This window comes from Strix uralensis, chromosome 11, assembly GCF_047716275.1.
Source record: "Strix uralensis isolate ZFMK-TIS-50842 chromosome 11, bStrUra1, whole genome shotgun sequence".
Classification (NCBI taxonomy): Eukaryota; Metazoa; Chordata; class Aves; order Strigiformes; family Strigidae; genus Strix; species Strix uralensis.
In genome coordinates, this window is record NC_133982.1 from 5531853 (window position 1) to 5558158 (window position 26306).

Sequence of the window (26306 nt, forward strand, 5' to 3'; positions counted from 1 at the left end):
GCGGCTCTCGCGAGAGCGGCGCGGGGCCGGCGCGGCGGAGCCATGTTGCGGGCGGTCGCGGCGCAGCGCCTGAGGCGGGCGGTGAGTGAGCGAGTGCGGGCGGGGCGGGCGGGAAGCGCGCGCGCCCCTTCGGCCGGGGCGGAGGGCGGCGGGGGGAGGGAGCTCCGCCGCGGCGCCCGGCGCTGAGGGGCCGGTTGCCTTCCCGCCGCCCGGCCGTGCGGGCCCGTGCCCAGTGGGGCAAAGGTGGGGTGGGGCGGGGCGCGGGGCCGAGCTCCGCCGTCGGCCCGCCCGGCAGCGGTGGCTGAGGGGGTGTCTGGGGGCGAGCAGCAGGCGCCGCCGGGGCCGAACTCTTCCGCTGGACTCCGCTTCTCTCCCACACCGTGGCTGTTAAAGTTTCTGAGTGAATGCCGGGTGTTTAAGAAGCGCTTTACAGCGCTCACTGTAGGCAGGAGTTGAGGACTGTTGCCCTATATGAAGAACTACCGTAGTCTCAAGGGAAGCCTTAAATTTCTCGGAGCGCTCGCTCTCTTCCACCCTCGTACAGGACTGAGGAACACGAGTGCTTTCCTTAGAGCTGGAAGCGACTTCTGGAGTTTGTTACTGCAAACTCTTAGAAAGACGTTAGTTGCTCAGGGAGAGGCTTTCTGGGGTTTTGAGAGGTTAGCACAGCGTTTCTCGGTCAAATGAGCTCAGCTGTGCAGAAATGTGATTGCTTTAACTCACAATCTGCGGACGGAGCTAATGTGAAACACTTGTTGCTTTTCCATATTGACCTTCATACTGCTCAGCTGGGAGGAGTGCTGGGCTTTTGGAGGCCGTTTGCTGCTTGGTTGTCATGGTTGTTGTGTTACCAAATTTAACGACTAGGTGAACTCAAGGTTAATTGGAGTAGATGATTCATGAAATGTCCCTGAATGTCTGTTCCATCTCGAAGTGTGCACTTGGAGAGACAATCCCTCCACTAGCACTGTGTGTAAATAGCCCTTCTAAAAGAGCTTGAAATCTCACAAGTTTCTTTTTGAGCTCTCCAAGGCTTTTACGGGTATTACAGTTCTGTACAGCTCTAAAATAGGAACGATGGATGTATTAATCGGTTTCAGGTACTAAGAATGGCTTAAAAGAAGAGTAAAGGTAGATCAGGACAACACATGATTTAATCTAAAAATGATAACTGTTGTAATCATGGACATCTTTCAGTTATTGTTAGGCTGCAGAGCAAAGGTCTTGATCTCAGGAGCTCCTAGAACGTGTGGTACTGCTACGTAAATAATACTTGACTCACAATCACTGCACAATTCAGTTTCGTGTCCTGGAAACATGAGGTCAGCTCCTTTTTTTTCAGCCATATGCATCTAAACTTACAGATTTATAAAATAAAGCCAATAAAACATTGTGTGCATCTTCAGTGTGTGGGTAACAATGTAGTCTGCAAGAGAGGCAAAGCAAACTCCAGCACTGCTAATGCTCACGCAGTTCGAGAGTGAATAGAGTAAAACAGGATTTGAGAGACCTGAAGTATTAGCAGCAGGGAAAGACTGGAGTTGTGTAACTTAAAGATGGGGGGACTGAGGAGGAATATGAGACAGCAAGTACGCAAAAAATTGGTGCAGAGGTGCAAATAAGCCACGTAGCGAGTTCGCTTCCAGTAGTGTTGTCTGTATTTCAGAACAGCTTTGTTGCTTTGGTTTTTATTAATGGTTTGCATGGGATATATCTGGAGAAGTTTATTACGTCTTTCTATTGCTGCTTCAAGTTCTTTGTAATTTTAAATATTTTTTGTGATTCCTAAATACATCCTTTTTGTAAATGTTTTCTGTATTTATTTTGCTGTTCTTTGCTGCAGTTTTTCAGTTCAGGGGCCTTTAGTGTTGTTTTTCTAGTTAGTGTGTCCTGGTGTTAAATAGCTGTCTCTTAGACCTCTTCTGTAGCTAGATGTGTGTGGAGGTTCTAGAAGTATAAGCTTCATTCCTAGAGCACCCTCCTCTCTGTGAGCTTCCCAAATATTTTTTCTTCTTAAGTTTTGCAGCTACAAGACTCTATAAATGGAATTGGGCATTGTTTTGCTGTGCAGGAATGTAGCCATTATCTTTAGTAATACCCCAATTCCTAGTTCCTGGAGTCAGTTCTTGGGAATTTTGCCCAGTGATAATGGGTGTTTGTGAGAGACATCATTCCTACTAAGCAGTTTTAAAATTTTAATTTCTGGCCAGCTTGCTTTTACAGCTAAGAAAATACACTCTAGAGATACCTTTGTGGGTCCAGGTATTAGGTGCTTTTGCCTTGTGAAATTTCTGTTGCAGTTTAGTTCCTAAAAGTTCCAGTAGTTCCTCCGAAGAGGTCGGGAGGCAAACCTCAGTTTCCTCAGTGAAGTTTCTAAGAGCCTATTTCATATTCGTGCATATTTGGGGCATGGGGCCGTGTAGAGTAAGCCTGCTGTAGCTCTTGCATTTCCTGGAAAGACTTTTTGACCTTCTCATCTTTTTGTTCCTGTGTCTGCCACAGTGTTACTTGCAGAGCCGATTACATAATTCCTGCATCACAACAGGCAGCCAGTGATACCTCTCTGCTCACCGGCTTCACCAAGCAGCAAGCAAGGATTTACCACATTTTAGTCTGGGATTTTCCAGCTGTTAATACACGTTTTGTAGCATATAAGCAGCAAATCCGTGTTTAAGAAGTGCTGGGCCTGCTCATGACCTGTCTATGTGCTGAAAGACCAACATATGTTCAGTTTGTGTTGGCGTTGCTGTGAAGAGCAGATCACCTGTGCAAACCGAATGAGCACTTTGGATGTATGGGGTGTTGGCCCCATACGTGGGTTTATCTATGCACGGGTGCTGGGCATGTCCAGATTTCTAACGTTTGGCTGGGATGGTAGCAGTGAGTAGTCTCAGTTGTTTTGTCTGAAGTCTAGAAATTCAGGTATTATGCTTAAATTTTTCACATTCTGCTTGGGAAACATCGCTGAGTTTCTCAGGTTGGGAGCAAAAAGACGCTTTGAGGAAACTTGAGATGAGAGATTCATCTTAATTGGTGCCTACTGCACATCTAGGTTAATCTCACCAATTTTGAGACATCTGGAAGTCAGAGACCAGATTTGCTCTACAGTAAATGCTGGAGGGGTGGGGGGAGTTGGAAACTCCAGGCGGTTTTCCTTCCTAAATGTTTGTTTTAGTATAAACTGACTCACTGTCTGGAGTTTCCACCAGAGAGGAAATGTAGATGTTTCTGCTGTAGGAGGAACATAGGTGCCTAGCTTTGATTTATATCTAAACCTAGGTGAAGTAAATTTCCAGTTCTGCTGGTTGCTAGCAGATGTGTTCATAATCTATTGGCATGCTTGAGAAGCCACTTGATTGTTCAAGTTTGTAGGATGTTTAACTGTAATTGATTTCTTTGGATAGCCTCATTTTCCAGAGTTTGGTTTTCACCAGGAACCTTCTGTGGCACAAGTGCTGAGTGCTGTTCCCTCTCAAGGCATTGTTTTCAATAGTTTGGTTGTTCTGTGACTCTTATTTCTTGTGCTTTTTATCCTTGCTGTCAGCTGGTTAGGTTTATACTCAACCTTCCTTTTTTATCTAGGCTTCAAACTAGACATCCTGCCTAAGTACAGGTGGAGAAATTATGTCAGTGGAATAATGGGCTGTTCTTGCACACACACAGCTGGACAAGTTACTTCATCAAATTAACTACCTGTCCTATTCATTGACTCATTGCAGATTCTCAGTTTTCAGGCTCATATGTGAGTGGATGAATTACCCTCTGGTTTTACTGCAGAATCTTTATTACAACAACCAAAAATCAGTTTGTTTTTGTTTTGGTTTTGTTTAATTTAAAAAAAAAAAGATTTTATACATGTTAGTATATTAAAATTCAGACTCATGCAGGAATCTTATTTGTCATCCTGGATTTTTACCCAAGATCTAGAATGTGACTTTTAATTTATTTTAAATCTGGTCTTGTCTTTGTGTTCAGAAATGTCATGCATGTAGGCATGAAGTGACCTTCTCATGTGCAGTTCCCACAAATATATAATGTGGGATCATCAGTTTAGAAATAATATCTAGTCAATGCTGTAATATCCAGTCTGCTCAAGCAGCAACCATTGCTCTTACTCTTTTTGGCTAAAAAAATTATTTCTCACTTTATTCTAGAATTGTTTGACACAGTGATATAGAGCTCCTCTGGTGGTGCAGTACTTATTTAGGGAAAAGATCATCGTATAGTCAGAATTAAGTGCATGTTTAAAATGCATGCGGCTCTCTTTGGAAATCTGAAAACTTGAGAATCTTTCAGGAGCATGGTCCACTTTACCCTGCAACACAACTATAAATCATTGGAAAAGTGGGCTTTTTGCCACAAAAGCATGGATTTATTCTTCAAACGGTGACTAAAATCTCATAACTTTTATTGCAAATGATGTATGAAACATAATCAAAAATATGGTGTCTGATCTATATTGGCAATAAATATTTTGTTACTGGCAATTGGCTTCAAATGATCTTGGAATTTTTAATCATAACAAGTAACCTTAAGCATAAAAGGTGAAGTGCAGTGCATTTTTACAAGAATCCTTATTGTTTTAATCAAAATGTCAAATTACGATTCTGATTCTGCAAAACCATATCTTTGTATTTATATTTTTACACTGTGATTAGCTTCAGGGAAGTCCTCGGGATTTGCTTTCTCTGTGTGAGGTTTAGCATGTTGGTAGGCTTTGTGGGGTTGAAGTTCATATCCAAATTTTAGCCACTCTGATTTTCTGAAGCTTTCTTTTCTAGTTTAAGTGGTGGGTGAGTGCATAGTTGGTGTGAGGGGAGATGGGGTCAGAATATATGTTTAAAAAAAGTATTATTTGTCTGTGCAGTCTTTAGCATTGTGTTAGTATTTGTGCCTTGGTCATATTAACGAATATATTTTGTTTTCCGTGTGTTCCATATTACATTGATCATAACTCGAGTCTTGATCTAGGCTTTATGTAGGATAAACAAAGACTTGAAGGATAGTATTTCTGTTCCCCCCCCAAACCCTTCCCCTAAACTAGAATTAGTCATGGAGGAATAATGCTTTTTCCAGGTTCACCTGAAATTTAGAGAGGAAAGTCTCAGAGCTTAGAATATTTTGATTTGGTTTCATGGCAATTCTTTGCCTGACTTTTTTCCCCTCTTCTTTCCTCCATTTTTGCTTTAGGAGTTAAAATCTGAGTGTGGATGTTGAATCAAAGTTACTATTTGAGGACCATTAAATTGTGGTGGTAGTCTAACTGGTCAAGTGCCAAATGTTTTAATGGAATATAGAAAAGTATGAATCCAATAATTATCAACAGTTCTATTAGTGTGTTTTCAGGCTCTGAGTCCTTGCTGCTTAATTGTCATCCTACCACTGTATACAGTTTTGCCTTTATACGTAGCTGATTTAAAAAGTGTCTTCTGTAGCTAGATTTTGGCTAAAACCTATAATAAAAAAAAAAAAAAAAAAAACAAACAAAACAACAACCCCCAAAATACAAGAAGTAAATATTTATTTGCTATCCTTGAGTTCCTTGTGTCTTAGTCTTGCTGGTCTAACCTTCACTGATTAAGGTACTTAGTTAAATTGATCAACTGAGCTCAAATGTAATGTATTAAAAAGTTTTTCTTAGTATTGTTCTGTATTTTCCTGTGGAGGTTTTACTGTAAGCACAGCATGTAATAGATGTGCTGAAGTCAAGCAAGTTTACACCTTTTTTTTTTTAACACCTTATGTATTCTGCCTTACTTAATAAAAGTTATCTAAATTCAGCCTGTTTTGTTTGACAGTAGCGTATAATTGATAACTTTTTGTAAAGCATTGGAAGCTCTTAGGAACAGTTTTTTACTTAAATGCTAAGTACCAAACTCCTGTCTGTCTCTCTCTCTTCAAAGGCATCGCTGCTCCGGAGGTTTCAGAGTACATTAGTCATAGCAGAACACAACAATGAGACTCTTACACCCATTACACTAAATACTATCACTGCGGCAAAACGTCTTGGAGGTGAAGTTTCTTGCTTAGTAGCTGGTACCAGCTGTGACAAGGTAGGAAAAGCTATTTTCATATGAATGAAATAATGAATGCAGGGAAACAAGACTTGGTAGCATCTTGGTCAGCCTGAGAAATAATATGTAGTGAGGAAGAACTGGGCCAGGAATTGCTAATCTGCAGGAAATGTCCTGCACTTGAACTGCTGCTCTTCTGAAATGAAAATACGGGTATAGATTTCATTTCACAAGGGAGAATATCCGTATCAGTTGTTATAAGCTTAAGCAAGCAAATTTTTATAGGACTAAAGGACAATTAACTTCTTTTAAAAGACTATTTCCCTGTAAAGTTTGAAAGACAAATACTGTGGTGCTGAGAATTTGGAAGGAAGTTTGCACGCATTCAAATGGAAACCAGTGGAAATGAAACAGCACAGTGACAAACAGGGCTTCTGAGCATCTTGCTTTTACTAGTCAACTACCAGCAGCGTAGCGAGAATGGGCTTGCAACCTAAAATTCTGAAATCAGTGCTTCTTGACTTTATCGTATAGCTCACATCTAAAAAAAGTTTTTTGTGTGTTAGCTGTTGTACTGTTAGTCTAACTTCTATGTGCAAAATCTAGGCAATATAGTTAGTATATTAGTGACACTTTTATTCCAGTGTGATGTACTCTTGTCTGAACAGTAAAAGTACAAATAATTATGCCTAGTATTTTTCGTACTAGGCTATTGTTTATGAATTCTGAAAGCGATCTGTAGCATCTCGTGCAGGAGGCATACTTAGGGCAGCTAATTCACAAAGAGATGAGGAAACCTCAGTGGCTATTCTAAACTGAGGCCCAGGTGTTTGAGGTGAAGACCTCGAAGCAAATATTTAGATCAGAAAAATGGAAAAAAAAAAGTTTGCCTGATATGTCTGCCTTTGAGTTGCTTATTCTTTGGCACTTGCATAGTAGAAAAATGATGGGGAATGGTTGGTTTGTTCATTTTTTAATACTAAGTATATGGTGTCTGTTTGGTAATGTATGTCATGCTGGGAAAAAGCAGTTTACAAAAAATGAATGGGGTTTTTTTAAGTTTCTTTGTAAGAATCTGTATTGATAGGACAAAAGAGCCAGTTACTCAAACAGATATTCTGTAGAGCTATAACAAAATAAACAAAGAATAAACAAAAATTATTTCCTCTTGCTAATTTTTGAGGGCAAACTGATACTCAGCAAACTCAGTAAAACTACACTAGTTCTGGGACGATGCATGTGGTCTCCAGACACTGCTGTCAGTCCTATTCTCTCTGATCTGCAACAACCCTTTTATCATTTAGACTTCACTTCTGCAAATTTAAAGGAAAAAATGCATAAATATAGAATTGAAAATATACATCATGTCAGAAGGCAAAGAGTCAGCTGCAAACAAAGGATTACTCCTAAATTTTGGACAAAGATCATAACATTGCTGTACATTTGTATTTGCATTGTATGCTTGTGTGGTAGATGTTGAACGATTTAAAAGAAAGTAGGATTGGTTTCTTGATGATTATATCAGAATACTGAGCAATAATCCTCAAGTGTGATTGCTATCGGCTGTTGTAGTAAATCATTGTGTAATCCTGCATACAGGAAGCAAGCTTTCCTATGTTTGATTTGCTTTGTAGTTTTCTTATTTACAAAATTCATTTTCATTATCCCATAGGGCACTATGCTCTGAGTCAGAAGAGCTGCATTTTGTTCCATCAGATTAGTTCTGATTTTGAGATTCACATACTTTTGTGTTCCAGATTTCACTAATCTATAGGCTGTGAGTTTTTTGCAGCAGGGACTCTGTCATGTTGTTTGTTCGTGGTGCCTGTTATAATACAAACTAATAATAATTCATTTGTAATCATAGGTGGCACAAGAACTCAGCAAAGTGCAGGGTGTTGCAAAAGTTCTGGTGGCTCAGCACGATGTATACAAGGGATTTCTAGCAGGTGAGAGTTGCTCTTGCCTATTGACAAAAAAATGGTATTTATATTTGTGATTGAAAATAAGATAGCTGTAAATTTTGAGCAATGTATTTTTATCCTCAGAGGAGCTGACTCCCTTGATTTTGGAAACCCATAAAAAATTTAATTACACCCACATTTGCGCTGGAGCATCTGCCTTTGGGAAGGTAAGTAGATCAAAGTGTATCAAAAATTTCTTGTAGAAAAGAGACACTGTTGTATGTAAGAGTGTGAATCAAAGGTCTGAGAGAGATCAGCTGTGGACAGTTTTGAGTTTTCCAAAAATGTTACAGTAGTTCGCTTAAGAGGTCATTAGTTAGAAACACTGATTCATGTCTGAGTTTTATTATGGGCTGGTTTGGACAAAGGAACAGTGTAGAAGAAATATTTAGTGGTAACCAGCTAGTTCAATGTACATAAGGCAAAATGTACAATAACACACGATAGATCAAGTGATCTGAAAGCATTATAAAAACTGTAAGGAAAAGGACAGTAAATTGAGATGAAAAATGTATGATTTGTATGTTGAAATTAAAGTGTGCAGAACTACTGGAAGCAAATCTTTTTTGGAGGGGGGAATTGCATCTCTGATGTTAGTCATGTACATTGAAATGTCTGTGAATATATATAAATAACACAGATCCAAGTCCTAGCCAAGGTGTTTTTTAATGAAAATACAGTTTTTCACAACTTGCTTTTTAAGGAGTGTGCTTTTAAGTACACAGAGAGCCTCAGCACTAACAATCTGGTCAATGTTGTGGTGCAGCTAAATTAGAGAAAAAGGATACTTCAGAAATCTTGCCGATGTGGGATGAATAATGGCATCAGCCTTCCATCTGACTACTTTCACTTCCAATCAATATCGATCTGTATACTTGTAATTTTGCTGAGAGAAATCTTTACATGCCTGAAGTTTTAGAGTTTTTTATTTTATTTTTTCTTTTTATTTTTGATCTGCAGTGTCTTAGTAAAGGGTAATAGCTTTTATTTTAAAGCTTATACTTCCATTTTTGAGTGCTTAATGTGAGTAAAGATTTCAGAACTGGGCCCTTTGTGTTGTACCGGATTAGGAGTGGAACAAAAAGCAAGCAAAACTATTGCTATCATTAATTTCTTTATGATTTATGTTGCTCTTTTTATCCTTCTTCTCATTCCTAAAGGTGCTAAGTAATTTTCTAGAGTCAAAGGCGAATAGATATTCTAATGTTAATTTTTTAAAATAATAATTTTTTGGCTTTTGTGGAGGAGAGTGCAGGGTGGTTTTTTTCCTATTGTCTCTGGTAACTAGCTTCCAAAAATGCTTTTTTTTTTTTTGGTTGAAGTGCTAAGAGCTCAGCAATCCATAATTGTCAATTTTCTGAGTAAATTGCATCTATATTCAGTTTTAAACTATTGAAGCAAATAAGCCTCCTAATTTAAGATATTGAATTAAGGGTTTACTTACGGTAAGTCTCATAAAATGTCTAATGTTATTACAGTAATGGGATTTTATTTGACTGCTAAAGCTACATGAGTAGCCCTACAAAAATCTTACAGTTGTATGTGCCTTTTTGCTTGCAGGCACCATTATGTGAAGTTAAAATCGGGACAGCAGGCGTTCTTTTACTGACCGTGTGCATCTTACTTAGCATTTACTTTGCTAACTTCTCATCTTTAACTTCTAGAATCTTATTCCCAGAGTGGCGGGCAAACTTGATGTTGCTCCTGTTTCTGACATTATTGAAATTCAGTCACCAGACACTTTTGTGAGAACTATCTATGCAGGTGGGTAGTCACAAAAGGTATGTCGTATTTGTGCAATAAAGGACCCAATACTGATAACTTTTCTACATAATCCTGTTGTTAGAACCTTGGAATATGATAGGAATTTGCACTTTACAATCTGAATTGCTGTGGTTCATAAAAATGAAACATCGACATGATGCTTCATGTGTGAGCAAGCAAGTAATCCCAACAATTTTGGTACTGTCAGTTAGAAAACAGGTCTATCACTAATTAAAAGAATTTGGTAATCTCGTTTATACGTACTGCATTTCTTTGTTAATGTACTTCTGATCAGATTTTGTAAAACGTAAGACGTTAAGTTAATTGTCCAGCTTTATTTAATATGACTAGCATTAGTTCTGATTTAAGATATCACAGGGTTATTTTTCCTAATTATGAAGACATTGAACTAATTGTTTATAATATTTAATTGACTTAATTTTCAATTCTTTTTTCAGTCTTGTTTCTCTAATGCTTGTCTGACACTGTTTTAATTTAGATATAGGCTCATTAGCTTCTGTTTCTTAATTTTACTGTACAAGATTGTACCATGTGTACCAACGTGGTATTACATTTTGAGTTACGTTACCAGAATGAGGTTTTGTGTTGCACTTTTAAGTTGCTTTCCAGTAATTCACAGTTTCAAGATGACTTTGTTTATGAATAGCTGGTGTTGCAGCATTTTTCTCTTAGTGTTCCCTGCAGCCTCCAGTGTGAAATAAATACCTTATATTATATATTATTGAGAGAAACACGATCCCACAGATAATTCGGGCAGGCCTCATTGTCTTCTGGTGAATTCATGCAGCACAGAATAAAAGATCTACTTTGAATTATAGACCCTTTATGTTTAAGAATGACACTTTCAAAGTTGGTTCCCCCCGCTGAAATTTAAAAGCTCATTTATAGAGATGGTCTGAATGCTCTGTATACTTTAAAAATAGAGGATTTGTTATCATACTTCAGAAACATGGAACTAAAAAGCAAATTAAAATATTTGTGATCTACGTTTATTAAGTGCCTAGGTTTCAAGTTTTAGTCATCTAAAACTGCAGTTTTGGGAAGTAACTTTCTGAATATTGCCTATTCTAGTTAAGTTTATTTGTATTTTAAAAAGCATGGTATGTCTGCTATTACCTTCTTTAGAAATATAATGTGACCTCTTTTTTTAGGAAATATTCTTTGCACTGTGCAATGTGATGAAGCGATTAAAGTATTTACTGTACGGGGAACTTCTTTTGAGGCTGCACCAACAAGTGGTGGTAGTGCCAGTTTAGAAAAGTGTGAGTATTTGTTCAGGTATTTTGTGGTTTTATGTAATAGAGTTGATTTTGCTCACTGCATGGTGATGATTTTTTTCAGAAGTATTTGTCAAAGCAAACATTGTCATAATCATAGCTTTATGCTTTTAATATGAGTATTTGCACTTTTTAGTGATGTCTGATAAGGGAAGATGCGGATTATCTGCTCACTTGCAGCTTTTTCTGTGGCCAGAAATAGAGATTATCTGTGCTGGAATCTGTGCCGGTTTCACTCGCTGCTTAAATCTCTGCCACTGCAATCTTGAAACTTTTCCTTATTTAAAGCTCCAGCTGTTTGAACAGCCAGATTGGTTTTCAAAGCAAGATTGAGCAAAAATAAAAGTGGCTGACTATTCACAGTTTTGATTTAATCGGTCGTATTTCAATTGAGAGAGGTCATTACAGTGTCTAGCTAAATTAGTAGCAGTTTAAATTGATTTGAGAACACCCAGTTGTCGTTTTAGATCAGTTTTAACTAAATCAGTTTAAATTACTATTTTAGTGAAGCCAGTGTAGCTTTGATTGTGATTCTGTGACTGGATTTCTCTACTAAGTAGTCGAGCTTGGAAGGGACCTTTTGAGATCATCTAGTCCAGCGCCCCCGGAGCAGGTTGCCCAGGACTGTGTCCAGTCAGGCTTTGAGTATCTCCACAGACAGAGACTTCACAGCCACTCTGGGCAACCTGTTCAGTGTTTGATCACCTCTACTGTTTTTCGCTGTGGGCCTTTTTATGACTGTGCTGTAAAGCCAGCAGAGGCAATCATTAGTAATGTGCTGCATGTGTGTGTGTCCCAGTCCTCGTACTCTTCTGGGTGGCTTAGTACCTGCCCCCCAACCATCCTGTATTTCCTAACGTCTGTGGATGTTAGGAAACAAATGCTACTTGATACTTAAGATTAGCATATTATAGTACTGAATTGGCTTGTGTGCCTGTTTTAATAAGAATCTTTTAATAACGACCACAGTTATTATGCTGGGTTGATACCAATGTATTACTTATACAACAGCTCTTCCTTTTAGTGCAGCTTGTACTATAGGTTACTTAAACACAACTAATGAAAGAGGCTTGTAACTCACCACCATAGAGCAATTACTGATAGTAGTTAAAAGCTGGTGGTAGAATTGTTTATAGAATGAACTTTTGCATTAAGTTTAAGCTCATATTTAAAAAGCTGAAAATACACACTTTATCCTTTGCTTTGCGGATGTTTTTCTTCACCCGATGAATGTAGTAACCCCTCCGCCGCCTGTTGGTCTATCTGAATGGATTGAGCAGAAGTTGACAAAAAGCGATCGACCAGAGCTTACCAGTGCAAAAGTGGTTGTATCGGGTGGTAAGTAGAGAATATTAGAAGTGTGTTACGTTGCATTTAAGTAATGGTACATCTTGATTAAATAATATCTGTAGCAGAATACTATAATGTGATCCATTAAAAAAAAAATATTATGATGTAATTCTGAAATATGGCATAGGGGCCAGTGGGAAGGCACCCAACATATGTGTTTCATGAAGAGGCAAAACATGAGTTTAACATATGCTAGCAGGCTTTTTAAGAACATTGTCCTATTTGGTGACTCCCTTTAAAATTATAGCAATATGAAGTGGTTTTAGATACAAATCTGTCATGTTTAAAAGTACTGCTAATCGTTACAGGCAGTCCAAACGTTATTATGTAATGGCTTTAATGATTTTAAAAATCATTATGTTTGTATTCTGCTTTCAGGTATAAAGTGATGGACTGTGATTATTACTGTATGCCTATGGCTAAAAAATTATCCCACTACAGAGTTTCGTACCTAAAGCCAGCAGAGGGAGCACAAATTAGTAAAAAAAAAAATCCTGTTTCCCTGATTTCAGAGAATGATCCTGATGGTGCTGTGTGCAGAAAGTAAACTAGACAGAGTGGTGTTGCTTTATACATGAAATCGTATTAGTCACAAAGACAAAAGCTAAATTGCCAAATATTAAATACTGTTTAGTAATATATCCAAAAATACTCTACGCAAGTGTGTATTTGTGCCTTTGCAAATGCAAATACTCATACAGAAAGTTTATGTAGGCAATCAAAAAATCTTAAACCGTATTATGTTCTCCTTTTAAATTTTTTTTTGTTATTAACTTTTAAGGGAGAGGCCTGAAAAGTGGTGAAAATTTTAAGTTGTTATATGATCTTGCGGATCAATTGCATGCTGCAGGTAAACTTGTTTTCTTCCTGTTTTTTCACCCTGGTTATTATATTTTTAAAGGTTACATTAAAAACACTATTCATCTTAAGTCTTTATTTGCATGTCTCTACCAAATAAATTCTTAAAATCTTGTTAGTTTAGTCATAGATAAAGTTTTGTCTTGTCCTTGTGGTCAACTGTGTATTTAAATGCCCATGTATGAAGCAAAATACTGAACTGTAATATTCCCTCTCCTCAAATCTCCACAACACAAGCTCACAAACAAAAAGTGAAGTTGTATAAATTAAAAAATGGTCTTGGCTCACTTTGAAGAGCTGATATTTTCTTTCTACATTCTTAAATTCTATTCCTTTACAGAATCCCTTTCACAGTTCTCAGAGTTTGAGCGGCACTGTCTTTTTGCTATGCTTTTGCATTAACAGGAGAACACTGACCATGTACAGTGTTTCAGCAAAATATTTTAAGTAAAGGGTGGGGGGGGAGGAGGAACATCAACATTTTAACTACATTAGTTTTAGATTCCACATGTAATAATAAATGTATAGTTTTACATGAATGGCTTTGTTTTTAAATTGGTGGCTTCACTAACTAAATGTCCATGTGGCCTTTTCAAGTTTACTTTGATATTTTTCTTTACTATGCCTGACTTTTGAGCTCCACAGCAATATAAGATGGCACATGTGTTCTATTCAAACTTGGAGGAACATTATGGGAAGACATTTATGGGAAAATCCTCTTTTGACAAAGCAACAAGAGAAAATAATGGAAGTATGCCAGACTGAAATCCTTGGTTTTAAATATATGGCCCTTTGGTGCTGGGAGTAAGGATTTCCTGTTGCTTATGAAGTGCATTAGCACTTAGTATTTGGAAGTTTCAGCCAGTGGTATAGAGAGGGATTACTATAAGAGCTTTTAAGAGGGAAGTTTCTAAATACGTGCCCTTAGAGTGTGGGACTCTTCAGTAAAATACGTGTGCTTTTATGGTGATAGAAATTTGGCTCGCTAATATTTTAAAAGAAAACATTGAAAATATTTTCTTTCAACTAGTTGGAGCTTCCCGTGCAGCTGTTGATGCTGGCTTTGTTCCTAATGACATGCAAGTTGGACAGACGGGCAAAATAGTAGCACCAGTAAGTATGGAAATATCTTTCATAAAAGAGCTGTGATGTTTTCTAGCATGCATTTCATTCAAAGTAAATGCTTAGAAATTAGCTAAGTCTTAATACTGAGCCTAACAGAAAAATCTTAGCGTGCCCATTGTGCTGTTGTCACTTGAGCGTGCGTTTGCAAAACTACAGCAGCAAGCTGTGATGTAAATCTCTACTTTGGGTCAATCGGAAGTGTTCTGCAGACAGTTTTGTCAGAGGTTTTTGCATGCTGGTGTTTTCATAGTTGCCCATGCTGAACCTTTTTAGTTTTCTAACAGCCATCATTGATATGCTAAAAGATGTCGTTGCCAATATAATACTTGAAATTATATTAATATGTGGCTTGATCTCTGGGAAATGTGGTGGTTTTGGTTTTTGTTTCTTTTTACAGGTGATGATTTTTTTTTTTACGTTTTGGTAACCGTAATTGGATTATTGTATTACATTCTAAGCAAAATTTTTATAAGAGATGAAAGTGCAAGAAAAATAAGAGACAAATAATCAACTGCTGCCATAGAGTGAAATACCAGAAAGGGCATACTGTGACAATGTTGGGAAATAACCTGCTGCACATCTTTTCTGCTACGCATCGTGATACAACGGGGGACTGATTCCTATCCCTGTGTCTTTTTGGATCTAGCGGTGGGGCCTTTCTGTCACGTAGAAGTCTGAAACTACTTTCGTTCTTCCTTATGACCTGGGGAATTGCAGGGAAAGTTTTAGATAGATAAAGCACACTTGAGTGTTTGTAAATAGGAAGGTACAGATGTAGCTCATCTCAGTGTAGGTAGAATGTGCGCTAGCACGTACTGAGATGTGATGATCATGGACGTGAGCGGGGAGTTGTTACTGAGAACATGGGCAGGTATGGCAGTCTGTCAGATGTACGCTTTGAACTACATAATCGAGTAAACATTTAGCCTTTCAGTAAGCAGTTCTCTTTGAGTGTGTATGGCAACAGAAGACACCAGAGAGCAACTTTTTACATGTTGGTTTGATGAGGCCAGAAAGGGAGAGTGAGCTGGAACTTAGTAGAGAAACCTGTCATATTTCAACTGCTGCATTTACCAAATCACAATAAATTAAATAATACTGAAAAGCTGTACATATCCAAAGCCTTGATGAGATCTGAAATGTTTTGCCTTTGTACAATGAAGAGCTGCAAATTTGAGAACTTCAAACCATGACCGTTATTTTTCCAGCAATACGTCCAGCAGGATAGAGCAGTATTTGAAGATACCAAGGACAGGAACTTGTGATTCCTGGAATCTGTTGTCAGTTCTGACTGATGGGTTTTCTTGAACAAGATACTTCATGCTTCCGAGTTGTTCTGTCTTGAAATGTGGATAGAGATGTTTGCTGCTGGTTTTTTAAAGTCCTCATCAGAGGCCTTATGATGATAGCCCTGGAGGGCTAAGTGGAGCTATTTCTAGGCACACCAGTGTTTAATGTGTAAGTCTATGATAACCAGCTGCTACAAAAGACAGATTCTGAGAAATAGACCTATTGATAAGACTTAAGGTCCATCTGCTTGCATATTGTGTCCTTCCAAAATCTTGATAGCAGTGATACTAACCTCTGCTATTCAAGGAAATTGTGAGGCTTTACAGATTAGAAATGCAACCCCAACTCTTCTTTCTGGTGGTAATTTTCTTTTGTGCATAAATATGTAATAACTAACAATATGTAATTGTTAGTTTTTTGGACATAGTACAGGACAGCTGTAGCCCCCAGCGTAATACTTCCTCTTTGCTCAGGGAACATCTGTATTTAAATATAATGCACTTTCTTTTGATCACATAATAGGCATAAGGTCCAACATATTGCAGCTGTAGGTCTCAGTCAGCTAATCAACACTAATTCAGTAAGTGCAACTGTAACATGTATGGAAATTGCAGGTTCCAAAGATGGCAGAGTCGATTGTCATGAGGAGGCAATCTTTAGCTGGTTGTTGCGTACCCAAACCTTTGAAAACCAGGGAGTCAGTTGAGTGGCATGTAACCGTATTTTGAAAGGGCACGAAATGAGACTGACCATCCTTAGTTCTTCACTGCCTAGATACCCATTAATGAAGTGGAGAATGCTGATTTGAAGACAGCTCAGCTCTGGTTTTGTGTCTTGATGCTCAACAATGAACATTCTTTCCAGAGTCAAGGGCATATAAACAATTATGTTGAAACAAAAAAAGCTAGTTTTTGATGAAGATACAGTGCTATAACTTGCCACAGATGGCTCATAGCAACATGTGGAAGTCATGAAGAACATACAGCCACATCATAGGATCACATCAATGTCATCATTGTCATCTTCTAGAGCACTGTTAAAATAGCCATTAGTCAGGACTGACTAATGAATATTTAACTATGGTGTCAATAAACAATCCTGACTGGCACAACTGCATGGTGCTACATCTTTTTGTCAGCAGGTTGATGCATTTCTCTCTCATCTCCCTTCTTAACAACAACTACTTATTAAGTAGTGAGTTAGGTAGAGTACTGAGAATTATATGCCTCTTCTTGTAAATTGTTCAGCTATTCTGGATCTTAAAATATGTGTGAGGACAGCATACAGTGGCTTAGAAGTATAGAAAATATTTTATGTTAATTGTAGTGAAAGTGCAAGTTGAATTGATACTAAGCCCTCAGAGTTGCTGACTAGAGGAATTAATTTTTCAGTGTGCTGGATAGGTATCTTAAATATGAGGCAGTTTAAAGCGCGAATTCTTACCTTCACATTCCTAATTCTACTTCACTGTCTTTTTGGTGCTTCAGCTAGAAAATTATTCTGTGCAGTAGAAGATAGCATTCACCTAAAGGAGGAGTAGAACTGAACTTTCTTGATCAGATCAAGATTATATGGGCTATTTTAACAGTCTTCTAGAAGATGACTGCTTCCTGTGAGGTATGCTTGATATCACTGGTTCAGGCAGAGCTCATGATGTTTTATCTGGAAAACTGCCAAGCAGCTTTGTATGTTGGTTAGTTATATTAGCTGAGACCTGAGTTTTGTGTTTAGTGTTGAACTCCTGTTGACATGGTGTGTGCCCTCCTGGGCGTGTGGGTTTTAAGCAGGAGAATAATCCTGGATACAAGAAACTGCTGGAGTTTGAGACATACTTGCTCTCCTGTGCAGCTGTTAGTTTCTGATGGGAAAGTATCTTAGCGTATGCTCTTACTCTTCTATTAATAGTCTCTTGCCCAGTCTCAGTGGAGGATTGGAATGCATTGTTTTTAAAGGACTCTAGAATTGGGTCATTTTTGAGAATACAGAGGGAGGAGAGTTAGTTCCAAGCTCAGGAAGAGGGGAGGCGCTTCTACTGCTACTTTTTGTGTATGACTGCTGGGGAGTGTTTCTGTGCTGATCATTGGGTAAGCAAGCAGGTAATAATCTAACACAGAATCACAGAATCAACTAGGTTGGAAAGGACCTTGAAGATCATCAAGTCCAACCATTAACCTAACACTGCCAGTTCCCATCTACACCATATCTCTCAGCGCTATGTCGGCCCTACTCTTAAACACCTCCAGGGATGGGGACTCTACCACCTCCCTGGGCAATCCATTCCACTGCCTAATAACCCATTCTGTAAAGAAATACTTCCTGACATCTAGTCTAAACCTTCCCTGGCGCAACTTGAGGCCATTCCCTCTTGTCCTATCACTTATTACTTGGTTAAAGAGACTCATCCCCAGCTCTCTGCAACCTCCTTTCAGATAGCTGTAGAGGGCAATGAGGTCTCCCCTCAGCCTCCTCCTCTCCAGACTAAACCCCCCCAGTTCCCTCAGCCGCTCCCCATCAGACCTGTGCTCCAGACCCTGCACCAGCTCCGTTGCCCTTCTCTGGACACGCTCGAGTCATTCAATGGCCTTTTTGTAGTGAAGGGCCCAAAACTGGACACAGTAATCGAGGTGCGGAAACAGATCTGCTTATTTCTTCCCTTGTGCCTGGGATTGAGGATTTGGTGAAGGAAGGGTAATTTTGGTCATTGGTCCTTCAGTAATTCCATGACTGTCTTCAGTTTTTAAGAGTGCAGCCCACCCAGTGCATCAGAGGACATGAGAACCTCACAGCCACAGCACCTTTCCTGAAATGCTGATGTAGTAATACATGAACAAACTGCCAGTCAAGAAACCATTGTAGTTTGTTTTGCTTAAGTAATGAAAGAATGAAGTTAATTAAGGAGTACAAATTCCACCTTCTTTCTGTTTGAGAATTAGTTCTATACAGAGTGCATCTACACTTCCAAAATAGCCTTGGATCTCTAAACTTCGAGCTTTTGTTCATGTTGGAATTTATGCATTTTGTTGGTTTTTGACTGGATCTTTGGTAAACGTGTTTTGCGTATAATTTTGTTCCAGTTGTTAAAATGTTTGGTGTACTATTTTTGTTTCTGTTAGTAGCTTTTTTTACCTGTTGATTTCAGGTGATTGCAGCTCCTGTTTGAACATTCTGTCTTATGTAAGAGAAGGCTGATTTGTATTATTTGATGAGGTGGAAGGAAGGAAATTTATAGGCATAAGTGGGTATATTAAAGTATAAATTGTTACCTTCCTAATTAAAAAAGTAATTTAGTATATTCAATGTCTTTAATCACTGACAACCATTTTAGGAGTTTGGGGTTTTTTTTTTTAGATTAGAAGCCAGTTGTTTTCCAGTATTTCTTATATGCAGGTGTTCTGCAGAAAAATGAAACGCGGTTCTTGGATTAAGCACTGTATGTAGTTTCTGTTTAAGAAAAAAGCCCTTGTAAGAATGATCAAATTAGTTGGTTTTGGATAAAAATAGCCTTCCCATGAGTGCCTACTGTTAAGTATTAGTGAAGTATATTCAGTTAGAAAATACTAAATTCCCTGCACAAATCAAGCCTCCCACCACCACCCCAGAGTAACTGCTATTTTTAGATGAGAAATTTCAAATAGTCAGGGGTTAGTTTTCACAGTAAAAATCTTCCCAGTTCTTTCTAGCTTCTTTACCAAAAAAAAAAAAAACAAACAAACAAGAACAAAAGGGGGGAGGAGAAGAAAGAAGGTAAATAATGTTTTTCAGATATTTAAAACAAAACTTCTATAAATGGAACATGAATGCTTCATGTATGAGTTCAGTATTAGTCTTCCTTACCCTAGGTATAAACTAGCGACATTTCTGACATGCAAAGAAGTACGTAATCTTTCTCATGAGCTTGTGTAATTTGTCTAATACTGAAAAAAACCAAAAATTCTGACTGTTGTGAGAAAAGGAAAGCAACTGCTCTAAGCCTTAAGTAGCTTCTAGTTTTTGAACTGTGACCTTTGCAGTACAAATTTGCGAGGAAGGGGCATATAGGGGATGACTGAATGTCTACAAATAGGTGTCTAATGCCGCTTTAGCTATCTGAGGTATAAAAAGTACATCCACAGGACTGCCTGTGTGGAAATGGGAGACTTCCTTCTGGAGTGGGATCTATGATTCAGGTGGGAAATCCTACCCTGTCTACAATGACACTAGGCACCTACGTTTGGACACCCAAATTGTTCCCATGGGTCTCCCAAGTTTTCCCTTGTGTCCTATTCTAATTATATGCTCTCTGGCTTTTGAAGGAAGATGGGGTTGTACTGGGATTATCTTGCTCTCAATTTTTTCCCCCCAGAAAACAAACAAAACCTCAGTGTCCCCAAGAGCTGCTTTTTTTCAGAAAGTATGTGTCATTTCAGACTCTTTATTTTGTTATCCTCTGACCTTGTGAGGGACCTGCTGCTGCCTGAAAAGCATCCTTCTAGTTTAATCTCCTCAGAGTTTAAATGTTCACTCTCTTTTATTTTCTTTTCTTTTCCTCTATTGAAGTGTCTGTTTTTTCAGAGTCCTGTTCTATAACTTCTTTAGATTCCTTTCTAGGTTTTCCTAGCTGGCAACAGGGAAGATGTATTTCACAGTCGTAGGACTCGGGGTGTCCATCTGGGGTTAGCCATCAGTGAACCATGGCTAGAAAGCCTCACCTTCACCATCTCAGACTTTATTGCGAGGTTTTCTTCTTGAGAAGGGTACAGTACAGAGGGTCCATCCAGCAGGGAAAGTGCAGCCAGGCAGAACTCCTTATTTTCAGATGCTGCCGTCTTGTTACTTGTTACTTTCAACAATGGGCACAAAATACTAACAGGCGACAAGAAACTGAGATGGAAAACTCAGGAGGGCAGAGGTTAGGAAATATATGATGTAGTAATAATTGACACTGGATTAAATGATTGTGCTGGAAATGTGATATAATTGCCCAGAAGGCAGATGCATTTGGGTATTGCATGTGCTGAGAAACCTCAGGTGGGGAAGACAGATAGGAATTCAGTGTTGTTCTGGTATGATCACCGGGACTAAACTTGCTGACCTGCTTAGCTTCAGTGCTTAAGCTTTGATTTCATACCAGGAGGTCTCTCTGGGTGTAATGGATTGCAGGAATTTCAAAAGGGAGGCAGATTTACAACTGTCGGGAACTGACAGTAATAGTGAGGGAAAAAGAGGCACGTTCAAGTGAGATGTTGGTTCAGTTGAAAGGCACGAAAGCCATGGAAGAACAGAAACAAGGTGTTAGGTAGAAAACGCAGGAGTGGGGTGAAATTAGGAACAGGAGAAGGAAAGCTGAATGGCAAGGAAGCATTTCCTGGCACAAGAAACACATGAAGGAGCAGAAGGATCTTCAGAGCAGTGGAGTTCCTGTTGCTCCACTTCTTTTACAGGAGGATGGGATGCTTTCTGAGCTTGTATATGCCCCAGGATGTTGCTAGGCAGTCCCTTTCACTGCAGTGAGTGGCTCTGGCACTTAGTAGTCATCTTCTTGCTTTGGGAGTAGCAGGAAGGGAGAAAGGCAGTATCACATTGTTTACATTATTCCTATATTTTGTATTTCTTTGTATGTGATAGCAAAGCGAACTTCACCTAGTCTTGGTTTTGTTTTCTCTAAAATGCACGAATGAGTCATGGTTTCATTGCATAATAAGTGGATACTAACTCTTCTTCAGTGTTACTTCCCACCGCTTTCTTAAGGATCATTTGCTTGCTTAGGTTAGCGTATCTGGTAGGTTTTGCTTCCCTTCACTTTGCTGTGGGGAAGTGTTGGGAGAGTGAAACAAGGCATATTTTATTCTGGTATCTCTGTTCATTTTTGTTCTCTGGTTCTTACCTAAAATTATGAACAACAGAATGAACTACTTCCCTTAGCTTCATGAGAGGTGTCACTCCTGTCATCTTGATTGTTCTCACTTTAGAAGTGTTCTACTCCTTGCTTATTGATAAGATCTTCGTTACTTCCTAATTTCTTACACATACAAGAGGGCATCGAGATACTAAAGTTTGTCTATTCAAACACATGGTACATTACTTAATTTCTCCTAACTTCAGCTAGCTTCTTTGTAGGAATGTGTTATTTGTACATTACATTTGTGGGTTTTATTAACAGACCAGCAGGTACACTTTTCATTGTATAAATGGTTCAGGCTTTTAGGTAGCTAGCAGATGGGAGTAGCATTGGGAAAACTGACCGTGCTTGGGAAATTGGTTTCGGAATATCTCCTCTGATAATTCACTATTGTTGAAAAGTAGCTTTATAGTGGCAAACTTTAGAGAGCTGTTTGTATGCAGCTGGGACTGAATTTACAGAGTACCTTTCTCTGACTTGCTAAAAAGCTAAGGATTGACAACCCCTTTCATCCTGCATTATCCAGTGTAGCTTTTAACTCCAAGAAAACTATGTTCACAAATTGATGCTCTGCTCCTTTGGGGTTGGTGCAGAAACATTAAATTGTACTAAAATATTCATATGTAAGTGCATTTAGCTGAAAGCAATTGATGTGCTTTTCCCTAGAGAGAGAAAAAAAATTGCTGTATGGCCCTGCACTCCAGCAGACACCCTAACCACGCTTAAGAGTAATTACATAGCTTGGCTGATCAAAGGTTCTTAAAGTGAAAAAGAACTGTGGTTGGGATATAGTTTAGTAATGTGCTTCTTGAACGGAACATATTCAACTGCATCAAAGTAGTACATGCTGGATAATTGTTTGATATACAGTGTAATATATATGAACTAGCGTCAAGCCAGCAAATATTTTATTGGGTTAATAGCTTGTAATTGGAAGGAGTTTCTTGTATGAAGCAATTTTCATTACAAAGATTTCTTTCTAATTTCATTGTCCTTTCACTCTTGCAAAGCAAATAAAATATCAGAGCTGCCTTTAAAAAGAGTATGTGTGCCAGAGAGGTTTATTAAACTAGCCTGTTTAAAAGCATGCCACTGGTAGGATGATAAATTGATGTACACTGAAGGTTTTCAGCGTAATTCAAAAATTGGCATAAAAATCAATAGTAGCTGACGGCATGCTTGTAAAGTAACTACCTCATCTTGTGTTGCACCTGTGGATGCACAGTAGTCTCTTATAGCAGCAGTTGCAACTAAAAACTGTTCTTGTGGTTCTCGTAAGCAAATGTACCTTAACTGCCCCAGGGCAGCCTAAGGCATTTTTAAATATTCTCATAGGTAAAGATGAAGTAATATTATATGCCACAGATTATTCTATAAGTAATTGAAAGAGTCAGTATGCACAGGAAAATAACTGCATTGGTATATTGGTAATTGTAATCATCTACGTATAGCGCTCTTGTGACATTTATCCAAATGGCATGTAACTGGCTACATGGATTCTGAAGCCAGTTGTACGTGGTCTCATGGACTTGATGCTAATATGTAAGTTGGGTACATTTAAAACAGAAATAGGACTTTAGGAGATGTCTGAGGGGGATTTTTTCATTTTAATGATTAGCGTACAATGACTCTCTCTACAAGGCATACCATGGTCATGTTTGCTGAAAAAACAGTACAAGGCTAGGTTAATACTCTGAAAAGCAAATGTAAGTTGGATTCTTGATTCGGAATCTTGCCTTTGAATAGGATAAATCTGGGACTTGGGAATTCTGTTGCTTTTTAGGGTTGTTGTGATGCAAATCTGTGCTTACAAACTTTGAGGTCTCTCTCAGGGTCCTGGCTCCTTGTGGGATATTGTCTTGTGGGATATTGTGTGGCAGGACCAATTAAAACATTCTTGGCCTTTGTGCCGGTTTGCTGGCAGAATCAGCTCTGGCTGCTGCTGTAGCCCTTATAAGAAGCCTGATGGGAAGCTCCCACCTTCACACATTCCCATTGCTGACATACCAAGCCCTTTCTGCAAAAGTGCATCTTTAAGTACTTCCTGATTGTGCCTCCCTGCCCTCTGCTTTGTATGCTCTTAAGCTCTTCGGTTTGTTCAGCTCCCCGTGCTGCACGGTGCTCTTTCTTACTGTGAGCTCTCTTCTCTGGTGTCCCTTCCCCTGTGTTGATGTCCGCTGTCCACTTCATAAAAAATAAAGATTTGTGGCGTGGCTGTCACATATGTACAGTAATTATTTCCTGTGTGAAATTAGGATTCTGTGAGGCAAGACAATTAATTGTCTAAACTGACACCCTGCCCTTATACCACCAAAACTTTTGCTTTCCTTGACTTGCTTTTGGGACTTTAGTGCAGTGAGCCCCTTGGTACAGAATCTGAGTGCTGTTTTGTTACACCGTTCTCATGTGGTACAGCGCTGGCAGCAGCCCTTCAGTGAAAACCTGCCTGTGCACAAGCACCAGGGAGTTGATAAACGCCACTCCGTGTCCTGGACTTCGATGTAAGTGCCTGTAATTGTAGGCTGTGGATCAGCCACCCCACAGCAGTAATTAGAGCAGCTTCCAGGGATCCAAAAAGCGGGAACTTGAAGTTGGTGTAAAGCCATCTTAGTTAACACCTGAGAGGTGCGATCCAGACTCTGATTCATGCTGTTTTGTGCCTTGGCGTGGTTCTCCTGCGTAGATGAGCTCTGAAGAGCTGAGATCTCCTTCCAGACCTTAACGTGCTCTCTGCTGCCATGGCAGGCACGTCGCATAACGCAGTTGGAAGCGACGCTGCTCTGTGGTACCCATCTGCTTTCTGTTTTCCTCCCTCACTTCATAGTGCTTGGGGCTACAGTCCTGACTTGGAACTCTTGAACCCTGACACAGTAGAAATGATAGGGCTCAGTAAAAGGCACGATAGAAGTTAATGATTTTGGGGAAAACATCAAAACACGGGTACTAGCCTGAAAATAACTTAGAGATCCAAATTTCTGAGTCTTTTATGACCTCTCTGGATGACCAGTTGAATTCTCTCCTTGGAGAGCACTGAACAATCTTGAATCTTTATCATTCAGACCTTGTGGGTCCTTTGTGGCCCCCCTACTAAATTGTAGAATAGATTTGAACTAATATTTTAGCAGGCAAATCTATTTTACAGTATGGAACTATTGATAAGACACATGCTGTCCTGTGTTCTTTGTATGAAAACATTACTGAAGTGATCTACTGTGTTACAGCCTACTGAATGGAACTACCTTAGCCAGAGAGCCAAAAGTGCATAACCTAGAAGGGCATGGCTTGGATGCATAATAAAGGCTTTTTAGACAAGCCTGGTGATTTACAAATGTACTTTTAATGAAACATCCTTGTCTTTTCCTAGATATTTTAATAGGCTATATACATAGGCATCTGGCTCTTAATAGAATATATACATAGGCATCTGGCTCCTGGTTAGCTGGATTCTTTCCAAAGTCTGAACTTCACAAAGTTAAACAGACTGATAAGAGTATCTGGTAGTCTAGATGACTGGCACTTAATGAATTGCTCTAAAAAAAATCAAATTACAGTAATGTGTTTTTAAAAAGAGCTTCTATTAAAGACTATATGATGTTAGAATAATTTCTCCTGTAACATCTGGGTTTTTTATTTGCTATAATTAAAATACTGCATTCTAACCATGAGTTCTTATATGGACAATATTATATTACATTGCAGCTGTGGTAAAAATGGATTGACCTCCAGTAGTAATCTACTCAGTAAAAAGCTATTTAGGCTAAGAAATTTCTGAGTGTCTTCAACAGCTGTGTGTTTTTGTGGAAATACAGACTAGATTCTGTGTTTCAATTTCAAAGCAAGCCTTTTTAATAGGAAATACTTTGTTCCTGCTCTGTTTTCCCTCCCCTTCAATTTTTACAGGGGAGAGCTTTTGTAGAAAAGTGTAGAAAAGCTTCATAAATCTTATTTATCTATTCCTATTCAAAAAACAGTGTAATAGGTGAAATCTGTAGCTGCAGAAACATCAGAAAGCAATCATCTTTTTTTTTCTTTAATTGATATAATGACTATCAGGCCTGTACAGAAAAAGCAGTCTGCATGGTGTCCGTATTTGAACACCTTCATTTGCCAGCCTCTTCTGTAGGTCTGTGCCTGTTCCACAGCTGTGCTTTGTTCTGTCATGTTAAAAGCCACTTAACTGTAATGCACATCTTCAGTTGCACACGGGTATGATTTGTTGACCCTCTTACCCTCCCTGGCCCCCCAAATAATTTCTTGAATTAGATTTGTATGTTCTTAAATATGGACTAACCTTGGTATTGTTAAGAGAAATTCTGTTAGTATTCGAGGTTGCATCATTTCTAAGCATGCATAAATACTACCTTCTAATTGGTTTTGACAGGTGATCCCCTAACCAGTTTTTCATGTTACAGTTTCCTCTTACTGAATGAGTTGGTGAAAAGTACTGCCTTTGTTTTTCTTCTGTAAAATTAGGTAGCTAAACAGTACAGGTTTGACTGCTACTTGGACTTGTGGTGGGAAAACTGGCACGGAGCTGAAAATATACTTGGTTTTGGATAGATTATAGTCTGGATGACTTTCAGCCCGAGGGAAAAAAAATACTTTTCTGTTGTGAATTAAACCCCTCGATATAGATCTATTTGCCTATAAATTTTCATCTATTTTGACTGTAAGTCTCTTTGGAGATGCTAGATTGCAAGCCCCAAAATGTAAAGATCTACTGCATGTTGGTGCCTACCTGGGAAGCACTTCTTTACTCTCCTGT

The 26306-nt window shown here is 38.8% G+C and overlaps 1 protein-coding gene across 1 annotated transcript in view; it reads left to right on the forward strand.

The window, feature by feature from the left end:
- Window positions 1–26306, forward strand: part of ETFA (electron transfer flavoprotein subunit alpha) — a 31648-nt gene continuing 5342 nt past the window's right edge. The window contains exons 1-9 of the mRNA XM_074880620.1: window positions 1–81; window positions 5904–6053; window positions 7882–7963; window positions 8063–8145; window positions 9643–9742; window positions 10915–11025; window positions 12277–12378; window positions 13172–13240; window positions 14279–14361. Coding sequence (XP_074736721.1) covers window positions 43–81; window positions 5904–6053; window positions 7882–7963; window positions 8063–8145; window positions 9643–9742; window positions 10915–11025; window positions 12277–12378; window positions 13172–13240; window positions 14279–14361 — 819 coding nt within the window. The 5' untranslated portion in view covers window positions 1–42. The remainder of the gene's footprint in view (window positions 82–5903; window positions 6054–7881; window positions 7964–8062; window positions 8146–9642; window positions 9743–10914; window positions 11026–12276; window positions 12379–13171; window positions 13241–14278; window positions 14362–26306) is intronic.